Raw genomic sequence first — 14,043 nt, forward strand, 5'->3', positions numbered from 1 at the left:
CTTCATACTACAATGTAGAAAATAGTAAAAATAAAGAAAACCTTGGAATGAGTAGGTGTGTTCAAACTTTTGACTGGTACTGTATATATTTGAGCCCATCTCAGTGAACTAGTCCATTGCGGAGGCCTAGACTAAAAGCCAATGTATGCTTGATTCAAAAATGTGGTCGGAGGCCTCATATGGAGGGTGTGAAGCAATTGCGGGGCATGCAGTGGCCAAATCGAGCATATCAATGCACCTCCCAAATTGGTTGACGGTAGGTGGGGGCGGTACATCCAATATAAACACAAACTCAAAATCACTTTCTTGACAACAGCTCTGCACTGCTCCGCGAAGCGCAATAAGTAGGAACGCCCTGACTTCTGCTGAGGCCATATCCCCGTAAATGCTGCACGGCCAATGCACAGTCAGATTGACCATGCGCCCAGATGCACTTCTCTCTCCAGAATCCGCTCTCACCCGTTCATTGTTTCATAACTTCATTGTGTGATTTATTTTTTTTTGATTGGGAGTGCATATCACAATATATACAGTATATACATATGAGATGAGTAATGTAGGATATGTAGACATTATTAAAGTGGTGTTATTTAAAGTGACTAGTGATACCTTTATTAAATCCTCTTATTAAATGTATTAAAGTGGCCAGAGATTTCAGTCTGTATGTTGGCAGCAGCCACTCTATGTTAGTGATGGCCTTGAGATAGAAGCTGTTTTTCAGTCTCTCGGTCCCAGCTTTGATGCACCTGTACTGACCTCGTCTTCTGGATGATAGCGGGGTGAACAGACAGTGGCTCGGTGGTTGTTGTCCTTGATCTTTTTGGCCTTCCTGTGACATCGGGTGCTGCAAAATACCAGTCTCGTCGTCTACAGTGAAGAGGCGACTCTGGGATGCTGGCATTCTAGGCAGAGTTGCAAAGAAAAAGCCATATCTCAGACTGGCCAATAAAAAGAAAAGATTAAGATGGGCAAAATAACACTGACACTGGACAGGGGAACTGCCTAGAAGGCCAGCATCCTGGAGTCGCCTCTTTGCTGTTGACGTTGAGACTGGTGTTTTGCGGGTTTAAACCGTACCAGCCAGCACCCAAAATTAGTACCGGAACTTATTTCATTCCCAATACAATATATCAATTCCCCAATACATATCACCAGTAGTACATTACCGTTAATTCCTAATTGTTTTATCTACAATGTTTGTTACATTGGTTACGGTCATTTATTTTAATGCATTCAATATTATTATTCCAGTCTTCCTGTTCTCATTGTCAGAGTGGACACATTGTTTGCAGAGCGCACAACCTATTCTACACTTGTGAGAAACAACTTTTGGTTTATATAATTCCAATTACGAGTTCTGTCAATTTAGTTATTGTATTTTGTTTGGAGCACTCCTGTCAATGTTGAGTAATGATGCTCACGCATAGAAGTAGGCCTGTAGGCTACCTGGCCTGCGCGCAGATGTAGGCGTATAAATGTGCCTATTTGGGGATCTGATAGTATTTGTGATTGCCTTAACGGACCACCACTAATGACGTGTGGAGCTTCTCAAAGTAATGTTTTCTTCACCTCAAAACAGCAAGCAAACAGTCTGTTTTTACATCCATTGAAAATTACAATAGTTTACAATAGTGCCCGAAACGCATCGGATTTTTAAAACTTTGTTTCTATTGAACATGCCATACAAAGATCTAGGGTGTTGATGACCAATTCACCCCTTTTACCAAAGAGCACATTCTGTCTACCAAATGTTACTATTGTGTACCTTAGTAGCGCTTCCCTTCCTCCTCTTTCTACTAGTTCCTTAATGTATTTGAAACATCTTTCCAACTCTCCATTTCGATAACCACAGCGTGTAAGGGAAACATGTCATGCTCTGATCCAGTGGAAACTTCATAAAGTAGGCTTCTTGTCATTGCTTGACTTGGACTGAAATAAGTTCCGGTACTAATTTTGGGTGCTGGCTGGTACGGTTTAAACCCGCAAAACACCAGTCTCAACGTCAACAGCAAAGAGGCGACTCCAGGATGCTGGCCTTCTAGGCAGTTCCCCTGTCCAGTGTCAGTGTTATTTTGCCCATCTTAATCTTTTCTTTTTATTGGCCAGTCTGAGATATGGCTTTTTCTTTGCAACTCTGCCTAGAATGCCAGCATCCCAGAGTCGCCTCTTCACTGTAGACGACGAGACTGGTATTTTGCAGCACCCGATGTCACAGGAAGGCCAAAAAGATCAAGGACAACAACCACCGAGCCACTGTCTGTTCACCCCGCTATCATCCAGAAGACGAGGTCAGTACAGGTGCATCAAAGCTGGGACCGAGAGACTGAAAAACAGCTTCTATCTCAAGGCCATCACTAACATAGAGTGGCTGCTGCCAACATACAGACTGAAATCTCTGGCCACTTTAATACATTTAATAAGAGGATTTAATAAAGGTATCACTAGTCACTTTAAATAACACCACTTTAATAAATGTCTACATATCCTACATTACTCATCTCATATGTATATACTGTATTCTATACCATCTACTGCATCTTGCCTATGCCGCACGGCCATCGCTCATCCATATATTTATATGTACATATTCTTATTCATCCCTTTACATGTGTGTATAAGGTAGTCATTGTGAATTTATTAGATTATTTGTTAGATATTACTGCACTGTCGGAACTAGAAGCACAAGCATTTCGCTACACTCGCATTAACATCTGATAACCATGTGTATGTGACCAATAAAATTTGATTTGATTTGTTGGGAATGGACTCATAAGTAAGGTAAAGTGAAATTTGATTTGATTTGAATTTGTCTCCTAGTGTCTGCTGGAAAGCAGATAAACAGGTTTTCCTTTAGGATTTTCCCTGTGCTTAGCTCTACTGACAAGCATACCCATAACATGATGCAGCCACCACAACGCTTGAAAAGGAGGATCTGAGGGCCCATGACAATTATTTTCAGCCTCCTTAGGGGGAAGAGGCATCGTCATGCCCTCTTCACGACTGTGTTGGTGTGTTTGGATTAGGTCTGACCCAGACTAAAAAAAATCTTGGCCGACCATAGGTCGTCTGTTCTTTCGGCCAATCGATTGCTGAAATTTTTTAAATGTGTATTTTTCCCATAGATAGACACCCTATGTGTTTTAATAAAATCAACTATGTGCAGTATTGTTTTAGTGCCTTGTTGCAAACAGGATGCATGTTTTGGAATATTTTTATTCTGTACAGGCTTCCGTCTTCCACTCTGTCATTTACGTTAGTATTGTGGAGTAACTACAATGTTGTTGATACATCCTCAGTTTTCTCCTATCACAACAATTAATAAACTCTGTAACTGTTTCAAAGTCACCAGTGGCCTCATGGTGAAATCCCTGAGCTGTTTCCTTATACTCCAGCAACTGAGTTAGGAAGGACACCTGTATCTTTGTAGTAACTGTGTGTATTGATACATCATCCAAAGTATAACTGATAAATTCTCCACAGTGTATTCGGCTCCACGGTGTCTTAATGTAACCGTAATTACTTTCCGACCTCAGTGCAGTTCAGTGTAAACAAGCATAACAGTAGGGTCGGTATCGGGGGCCTCCCTAGTGGCGCAGCGGTCTAAGGCCCTGCATCGCAGTGCTGGAGGCGTCACTACAGATCCGGGTTTGATCCCGGGCTGTGTCGCAGCTGGCAGCGACCGAGAGACCCATGAGTCGGTGCACAATTGGCCCAGCGTCGTCCGGGTTAGGGGAGGGTTTGGCCGGTTGGGATGTCCTTGTCCCATCGTGCTCTAAAGACACCACTTCGGTTGCAAGTATTTCCTCGACACATTGGTGTGGCTGGTTTCCGAGTTAAGCGAGCAGTGTGTCAAGAAGCAGTGCGGCTTGGCAGGGTCGTGTTTCGGAGTACGCATGGCTCTCGACCTTCGCCTCTCCTGAGACCACATGGGAGTTGTAGTGATGAGATAAGACTAACTATCAATTGGATATCACGAAATTGGGGAGAAAAAGTGGTAAAAAGTACCTTAGTTTCTATATTGAACAAAAATATAAAGGCAACATGCAACAATTTCACTGAGTTACAGTTCATATAAGGAAATCAGTTAATTGAAATAAAAATCATTAGGCCCTAATCTATGGATTTCACATGACTGGGCAGGAGCGCAGCCATGGATGGGCCAGGGAGGGCATAGGTCCACCCACTGGGGAGCCACGCCCAACCAATCAGAATGAGTTTTTCCCCACAAAAGGGCTTTATTACAGATAGAAATACTCCTCAGTTTCATCAGCTGTCCAGGTGGCTGATCTCAGACTGCTAAATTCTCTAAAACGACATTGGAGGTGGCTTATGGTAGAAAAATGACTGCATGCTCCCAAGTGATGCAGCGGTCTAAGGCACTGCATCTCAGTGCTAGAGGCGTCACTACAGACACCCTGGTTCGAATCCAGGCTGTATCACAACCGGTCATGATTGGGTGTCCCATAGGGCGGCGCACAATTGGCCTAGTGTCATCCGGGTTTGGCTGTTGTAGGCAGTCATTGTAAATAAGAATTTGTTCTTAACTGAATTGCCTAGTTAAATAAAGGTTAAAAGGTGGACATTCCTGCAGTCAGCATGCCAATTGCACACTCCCTCAAAACTTGAGACATCTGTGACATTGTGTTGTGTGACAAAACTGCAAATTTTAGAGTGGCCTTTTATTGTCCCCAGCACAAGGTGCACCTGTGTAGTGATCATGCTGTTTAAGCAGCTTTTTGATATGCCACAACTGTCAGGTGGATGGATTATCTTGGCAAAGGAGACATGCTCACTAAAAGGGATGTAAACAAATGTGTGCACAAAATTGGAGAGAAAGAAGCTTTTTGTGCGTATGGAAAATTTCTGGAATTGTTTATTTCAGCTAATGAAACATGGGACCAACACTTCACATGTTGCGTTTTTGTTCATTGCCAATTCTTTGGATATATCCATTATAATGATCCTGATAAATGAATTTGCCTGGCTCAGAGAAGCTGTTAGTCTCGTCATGTTCATATGCAGGGCAGATTAAGTTTATGAACGCCTGGCTGGGCTGGTGGACAGTGGATGCGCATTTATACTTGCAATAGAATTTTGCGGGAATTATCGTGAATAACTCCCTGCTATCAACCAATCAGCATCCAGGATTCAAACAACCCGTTTTAAAATTGACTTTATACCATGACATGGCATTGTTGAATAGTCATTTCTGATTGGCTTGTATGACATTGAAGAGCATAAATAATTTCCTTATAATGCAAGTTATAATTCAATGGCTATGAAATTCATTCTTACATGTTCTATGCTTGAGCTGCTTTTGAAAGCAAAAGTTGAATTGAAAGCATTATTGGCAATAGCAAGCTGATGGTTTGGTTTGCTAAGCTGTGAGCTAAACGAGCAAGTCTGTTTGTTTGGTTATCAAGTAAACTTGTTAGCTGCCTCCCGAGTGGCGCAGTGATCTAAGCAGAAATCCTGGCTCGAGTCTGGGTTGTGTTTCGGAGGACGCACGGCTGTCGACCTTCGCCTCTCCCGAGTCCGTACGGGTGTTGCAGCGATGGGACAAGACTGTAACTACCAATTGGATACCACGAAATTGGGGCAAAAAAAATATATAATAATAAAATTGCTAGCTACTTCAGTGGACGTTGAACACATTTCGACCAGAAATATGTTAAATTATAAACCAGGTGGTTCAAGCCCTGAATGCTGATTGGCTGAAAGCCGTGGTATATAAGACCGTGTACCACAGGTATGACCAAAAATGTATTTTCAGTGTTCTAATTACGTTGGTAATAGCAATAGGGAACCTCGGGGGTTTGTGTTATATGGCCAATATACCACGGCTAATGGCTGTATCCAGGCACTCTGTGTTGCGTCGTGCATAAGAACAGCCCTTAGCTGTGGTACATTGGTCATATACCACACTCCCTCATGCTTTATTGCTTAATTATAGCCCTGGTATAAGTGGGATAATCAACTCGGGGCTAGTGCATCGTGGAACCTTCCACGTCATACATTATTTTCCAGAGAACGCATAGCCCCTTGTTGATTATCTCTTGTATAATAGTGAGTAGTTAGAGCAGGAGCTAGTCAAGTGACAGAAATAATATTCATAAATATACATTTTGTGTGCGACATGCATGTGTCTGTCTGCAGTGGGGTGGTCTGGTCTCTGTGCTCTAACGGGAGCTGTCATCGTGTGAGCTGAAGCATGTAGAGCCCAGCTGACAAGAGAGAGACCGAGACAGAGCGAGAGATGGAAAGAGAGAGAGCGAGAGGGAGGGAGAAAGAGAGAGAGGGAGAAAGAAAGAGAATAAGAAAGACAGAATGAGAGACAGAGTGAGAGACTGTGGCCCTCTCTCCCTCTGGTGTCTGCTGCCCCTAGAGGCCTTCCCTGGCCTCCACACCTCCCTGTTCTCGCAGTCGCTCACATCGCTGTCTACCACTGCGCGCTATGCCACGTTCACACCCCAACCACACCACCTTCACAAGAGACAGCCTATCTTCTCAGATCAGATAGTGGATAGAAATGAATTTGCGTCAGCAGCAGCAGAGACATAGTGGGTAGAATGGGGGCATATGATCTTCACTCCTCCACTGCGCTTCTCTTTGACTGGGGCTGCTCCATTAGATTGGATGTAATGGCAATTACATTTCTCTTTTGAACTGCACACTGACATATCGTGTATCACAGCCTTGTTTTCAATGCCTCTCTCCCTGTCTCTCTCTTCAAAACGGCAGTACATCCAGAGGTGATTCAGATTGTCACCAAGGCCAAAGGCATTCATCTAATGAACTCAGAAATTTAATTACATTTTTTTTCTTCTCTCCCTCGTCCAAATAGTCATGTTCCTTTAGATTTTTAATTGCCTCGTGGCAACTGTTGGCAGAAGGAGTGTGAGGGAAATGTGACATGTTACTTTAGCATAATTGCTAGCGTGAAATTGTTGGGAGCATGGTGTGAGTCTGGCCTTGTATGTCATGTGTGTGTGTCCTATCTAGGCCATGGACAGGGGTGGACATGGCTGGCTACTGTCTTGCCTAGATGGCTACCTTAAATAACATCCTTTCAGGTCAAGACAAAATTCAGTTGCTATACCTTATGGGGCCCTTAGTTTTTCCTGAACGTGACTTCACTAGCAAAAACTCTGGCCCCTAGTTGTGAGAGAGACTAGTGACAAAGACAGGACAAAAAAGACTGAAAAAAGGAGAGAGAGAGAGAGATAGAAAAGCAGACAGACTGAGAGAAAGAAAAGGAGAAGGAGAGATAGAGAGGCAGACAGACGGAGAGAAAGACAAGAAGGAGAGCGAGGCAGACAGACAGACAGACAGACAGACAGACAGACAGACAGACAGACAGACAGACAGACAGACAGACAGACAGACAGACAGACAGACAGACAGACAGACAGACAGACAGACAGACAGACAGACAGACAGACAGACAGACAGACAGACAGACAGACAGACAGACAGAAAGAAAGAAAGAAAGAAAGAAAGAAAGAAAGAAAGAAAGAAAGAAAAGGAGAAGGAGAAGGAGAAGGAGAAGGAGAGATAGAGAGCGAGAGGCAGACAGACGGAGAGAAAGAAAAGGAGAGAGAGACACAGACAGACAGACAGACAGACAGACAGACAGACAGACAGACAGACAGACAGACAGACAGACAGACAGACAGACAGACAGACAGACAGACAGACAGACAGACAGACAGACAGACAGACAGACAGACAGAAAAGGAGAAGGAGAAGGAGAGAAAGAAAAGGAGAAGGAGATAAAGAGAGAGACAGGCAGAGAGAAAGAAAAGGAGAAGAAAAGAAAGGGACTAGATGCAACGGGAGAGTGTGAGTGTGTTAGTGAGAGAAGAAAGGAACTAGATACAACGGGAGTGTGTGAGTGAGAGAAGAAAGGGACAAGATGCAACGGGAGCGCGGAAGCCTCACTTTTGTTGTAGCAGGTCGACAGCACGGCTTTATCTGCAGGACTGGCGCTGATGTGCCATATCTCCCCTGCCTGGTGCAGCAGGACGCTCTTACTAATGATGTTATTCTCATCATCAAAGTCAATGATGTGGATCTGTGGGAAGGAGAGAGGAGGAGAGAGAAAGAGAGGTGGGGAGGGGAGAGGGAGGGAGAGCGAGAGAGAGACAGAGAAACAGAGAGAGGTCAACAGCACGGAAACAGAGAGAGAACGAGAGCAGTGAGGACGAGGTTGGAATGAGCTCCTCTTCCGTCATCTCTCACCAGTCACCCTAACCCTCAACAATTCAAAGCAACCCTCACTTCTCAAAGAAAAAAGTTCCACTTTAATATGACAGTAAATGCAATCTTAAATGCAAACATCACTTCAGTTTTCTTAACTTCACACACCCACGGTTTTTTTTGTATTGATTTTCCCTTCAAAGCAGCGATTAAACACCCCTTCAGAACTTGGGTTAGATTCATAGGAGTTACAGAGAGATTCACATGTCTAAGAAAGGTCCGATAGACAAAAAAAAAATCGAATTTAGCTCACCACACTTCACAGCATATGATAACTAATATGTGAAACATGAAAGCAGGGAGGGGTCACTCTCTGTGAAATCAGTAAAACATGACCGCAGTAGTGATGGTCATGTGACATCCTTTTGCTCCAAGGTAGGCCTTTTAGTGTGACAGGCTACAAGGAGAGTTTAAAGCATTGAAACTCAGATATGGTGGCTATTGGACAATGGTTGAAAGGTGTTGTGAAGCCAAAGCCTCCTGTTTAATTGATTCCAGATTGTCTAACAGCCATGAAGTTACACCATATATACAAAAGTATGTGGACACCGCTTCAAATTAGTGGATTCGGCTATTTCAGCCACACCTATTGCTGACAGGTGTATACATTCAAGCACACTGCCATGCAATCTCCATAGACAAACATTAGCAGTAGATTGAAAGTCACTGAGCTCTTCTGTAAGGCCAATGTGGCACCATCATAGGATGCCACCTTTCCAACAGTTCATCAAATTTCTGCCCTGCTAGAGCTGACTTGGTTAACTGTAAATGCTGTTATTGTGAAGTGGAAACGTCTAGAAGCAACAACGGCTCAGCCGCAAAGTGGTAGGCCACACAAGCTCATAGAATGGGACCACCGATGGCTGAAGTGCATAAAAATTGTCTGTCCTCGGTTGCAACACTCACTACCGAGTTCCAAACTGCCTCTGGAAGCAAATCATCTGGAGCTTCATGAAATGGGTTTCCATGGCCGAGCACCTGCACACAAGTCTAAGATCACCATGCGCAATGCCAAGCGTCGGCTGGAGTGGTGTATAGCTCGCTGCCATTGGACCCTGGAAACGCGTTCTCTGGACTGATGAATCACGCTTCACAAACTGGCAGTCCAACAGACTAATCTGGGTTTGGCGGATGCCAGGAGAACGCTAACTACCACAACGCATAGTACCAACTATAAAGTTTGGTGGAGGAGGAATAATGGTCTGGGGCTTTTCTTCATGGTTTGGGCTAGACCCCTTAGTTCCAGTGAAGGGAAATCATAACGCTACAGCATACAATGACATTCTACACAATGACATTCTGTACTTCTAACTTTGTGGCAACAGTTTGGGGAAGGCCTTTTCCTGTTTCAGCATGACAATCCCCCCCCCGTGAACAAAGCGAGGTCCATACAGAAATGATTTGTTGAGATCGGTGTGGAAGAACTTGACTGGCCTGCAGAGCCCTGACCTCAACCCCATCGAACACCTTTAGGCTGATTTGGAACGCCGACTGCGAGCCAGTCCTAATCGTCCAACATCAGTGCCCAACCTCACTAATGCTCGTGGCTGAATGGAAGCAAGTCCCTGCAGCAATGTTCCAACATCTAGTGGAAAGCCTTCCCAGAAGAGTGGAGGCTCTTATAGCAGCAAAGGGGGGACCAACTCCATATTAATGCCCATGATTATGGAATGAGATGTTCGATGAGCAGGTGTCCACATAGTTTTGGTCACGTAGTGCATCTTGGCATCCTCTTAAAAGGTCAGCAGAACAGAACGTTAGCATCCCAATTGAAAACGTTGGCCCAATTTATGCAAGCAAGCAGTGTGCAGGAAGTTGGGACCTCTTGATTTGACTTAGGCTTATTTGAATTTACCATTCTGGAAATCTTTGATTTACGGACTTTGATTTGCGGATGTCGGATCTTAACTTGATCACTCTTTTGTCGCAGAGAATGTTCCTGCTGCATCAGGAATTTCAAATGAGCCTTGAGAGTGCCTAAAAAAGAGCAGTTGTCTTTCTATCCATGCAGGGGGCAGTCGAGTCATTGGGATCAGGGTTTGCTATCAAAATCATTTTCTCTCTCACTCGCTCAAACACTGGTCTTATAACCGCGACATTAAACATGGATCTGAAATGCAGACATACGCATCAACAACCATCATTTTATACAGCTTAATAACACAACATAGATATTGGTCTCCACTGGGCCATGACATAGAAGTGTCAAGTGTATGGGTAAGGTCAAAATTACCTTCAATCGTGGCCTGCGGTAGTCTAGCGGTTCGGGCTGCTGCCTTCACTGCAGCCGAGCACATACAGTACAAGCCTACCGTGTCAGCAATGGTTGCAATTGAGATCAGCTGTGAGGGTGAATTTAGCACGTATTGATGGTGTAACGAGACATCTGCCGATAATATAGTGCCATCGATGGTTTCAATAGGCCCCTTGTTATTTGATAATATTCCAATAGGCTACATTCTGTAGGCTACCTGTTAGCCTATCGATTGTCAATTAATGAAAGGTGTGAAAATCCATAATAGGCTACTGTGTTTCCCTGGCTGAGTTTATCAGCTGATATGGGCCATCGGTTGATTGGCAGATGTAGGCCTACTGTAGAACGATAACATTTCCTTCAGTGTGGATGTCGTTCACGTTTTATAGATAGGCTATGCATAATTTGTCAGTATATACTCACAAATTTAAAACGTAATATGTAAAGTGTTTTATTTTATGAGCTGAAATAAAAGATCAACGAAATTTCCATATGCACATTTTTTGCACACATTTGTTTATACCCATTAGTGACAATTTCTCCTTTGCCAAGATAATCCATCCACCTGACAGGTGTGGCATATCAAGAAGCTGATTAACCTGTTGAGGACAGACGTTCCGCTAGCGGAACCCCGTTCCGCCTGCGAAACCCCTAGCCAACAGCCAATGGCATCGCACGGCGCGAAATACAAAACCAACTAAAAAACCACAATTCAATTTTCTCAAACAATCAACTATTTTACACCATTTTAAAGATAAGACTCTCGTTAACCTGTTTGGGATAGGGGGCAGTATTTTCACGGCCGGATAAAAAACGTACCCGATTTAATCTGGTTACTACTCCTGCCCAGAAACTAGAATATGCATATATTTAGTAGATTTGGATAGAAAACACTAAAGTTTCTAAAACTGTTTGAATGGTGTCTGTGAGTATAACAGAACTCATATGGCAGGCCAAAACCTGAGAAGATTCTATACAGGAAGTACCCTGTCTGACAATTTGTTCTCCTTCTAGGTCATCTCTATCAAAAATACATCATCTCTGCTGTAACATGACATTTTATAAGGCTTTCATTGGCTCTCAGATGGCTCCAGAAAGTGGAATGAGAGCTCTCCAGTCTCTGGGCGAAAAACAGCAGGAGTTTTTGTGAGTGGTCCTGCTGAGAACAATGACACTGGAGCGCGCATGCACGAGACGACTCCATGTTTTTCTTTCAGTGTTTGAATAATATCGCTATTTTACGAGAAAAATAGCATAAAAATTGATTTTAAACAGCGTTTGACATGCTTCGAAGTACATGTAAATATACATTTACATTTAAGTCATTTAGCAGACGCTCTTATCCAGAGCGACTTACAAATTGGTGGATTCACCTTATGATATCCAGTGGAACAACCACTTTACAATAGTGCATCTAAATCTTTAGGGGGGGGTTAGAAGGATTACTTTATCCTATCCTAGGTATTCCTTAAAGAGGTGGGGTTTCAGGTGTCTCCGGAAGGTGGTGATTGACTCCGCTGTCCTGGCGTCGTGAGGGAGCTTGTTCCACCATTGGGGTGCCAGAGCAGCGAACAGTTTTGACTGGGCTGAGCGGGAACTGTGCTTCCTCAGAGGTAGGGAGGCGAGCAGGCCAGAGGTGGATGAACGCAGTGCCCTTGTTTGGGTGTAGGGCCTGATCAGAGCCTGAAGGTACGGAGGTGCCGTTCCCTTCACAGCTCCGTAGGCAAGCACCAAGGTCTTGTAGCGGATGCGAGCTTCAACAGGAAGCCAGTGGAGAGAGCGGAGGAGCGGGGTGACGTGAGAGAACTTGGGAAGGTTGAACACCAGACGGGCTGCGGCGTTCTGGATGAGTTGTAGGGGTTTAATGGCACAGGCAGGGAGCCCAGCCAACAGCGAGTTGCAGTAATCCAGACGGGAGATGACAAGTGCCTGGATTAGGACCTGCGCCGCTTCCTGTGTGAGGCAGGGTCGTACTCTGCGAATGTTGTAGAGCATGAACCTACAGGATCGGGTTACCGCCTTGATGTTAGTAGAGAACGACAGGGTGTTGTCCAGGGTCACTCCAAGGTTCTTAGCACTCTGGGAGGAGGACACAATGGAGTTGTCAACCGTGAACTTGATTGAACAAAACTTGATTGAACAAAACATGCATGTATTGTATAACATAATATCCTAGGAGTGTCATCTGATGAAGATCATCAAAGGTACGATAGACGGGGCCATGTACCGTCAAATCTTGGGTGAGAACCTCCTTCCCTCAGCCAGGGCATTGAAAATGGGTCGTGGATGGGTATTCCAGCATGACAATGATCCAAAACACACGGCCAAGGCAACAAAGGAGTGGCTCAAGAAGAAGCACATTAAGGTCCTGGAGTGGCCTAGCCAGTCTCCAGACCTTAATCCCATAGAAAATCTGTGGAGGGAGCTGAAGGTTCGAGTTGCCAAACGTCAGCCTCGAAACCTTAATGACTTGGAGAAGATCTGCAAAGAGGAGTGGGACAAAATCCCTCCTGAAATGTGTGCAAACCTGGTGGCCAACTACAAGAAATGTCTGACCTCTGTGATTGCCAACAAGGGTTTTGCAACCAAGTACTAAGTCATGTTTTGCCGAGGGGTCAAATACTTATTTCCCTCATTAAAATGCAAATCATTTTATAACATTTTTGACATGTGTTTTTCTGGATTTTTTTGTTGTTATTCTGTCACTCACTGTTCAAATAAACCTACCATTAAAATTATAGACTGATAATTTCTTTGTAAGTGGGCAAACGTACAAAATCAGCAGGGGATCAAATACTTTTTTCCGCCACTGTAACACTTTGCATTCAGGACAAAAAGTTAACTTCTTTGCCACATTCTTTTGCAGTATTCCTTAAGTGCCTTGTTGCAAACAGGATGCATGTTTTGGAACATTTGTATTTGGTACAGGCTTCCTTCTTTTCACTCTGTCATTTAGGTTAGTATTGTGGAGTAACTACAATGTTGTTGATACATCCTCAGTTCTCATAGCACAGCCATTAAACTCTTAACTGTTTTAAAGTCACCATTGGCCTCATGGTAAAATCCCTGAGCAGTCTCCTTCCTCTCGAACAGCTGAGGTAGGAAGGACGCCTGAAACTTTGTAATGACTGGGTGTATTAATACATCTTCCAAAGTGTAATTAATAACTTCACCATGCTCAAAGGGATATTCAGTGTCTGCTTTTTTTATTTTTACACATCTGCCAAATCGGTGCCCTTATTTGAGGCATTGAAAAACCTCCCTGGTCTTCTCTGTGGTTGAATCTGTGCTTGAAATTCACTGCTCAATTGAGGGACCTTACAGATAATTGTATGTGTGGGTTACAGAGATGGGGTAGTCATTACAAAAATAATGTTAACCACTATTATTGAAAACAGAATGAGTCCATGCAACTTATTATGCGATGTGTTAAGCACTTACTTAGGCTTGCCATAACAAAGGGGTTGAATACTTATTGCCTCAAGACATTTAAGCTTTACATTTTGTATTAATTTCTAAAATGTTCTATA

At 43.8% G+C, this 14,043-nt stretch overlaps 1 protein-coding gene across 2 annotated transcripts in view; it reads right to left on the minus strand.

The window, feature by feature from the left end:
- eipr1 (EARP complex and GARP complex interacting protein 1) overlaps positions 1–14,043 on the minus strand; it is a 79,038-nt gene that overhangs the window by 59,678 nt on the left and 5,317 nt on the right. For both annotated transcript variants that reach the window (XM_014210324.1, XM_045723415.1), the window contains one exon: positions 7,942–8,074. In XM_014210324.1, the coding sequence (XP_014065799.1) occupies positions 7,942–8,074 (133 nt within the window). The remainder of the gene's footprint in view (positions 1–7,941; positions 8,075–14,043) is intronic.

Source organism: Salmo salar, chromosome ssa09 (assembly GCF_905237065.1).
Source record: "Salmo salar chromosome ssa09, Ssal_v3.1, whole genome shotgun sequence".
Taxonomy (NCBI): domain Eukaryota; kingdom Metazoa; phylum Chordata; class Actinopteri; order Salmoniformes; family Salmonidae; genus Salmo; species Salmo salar.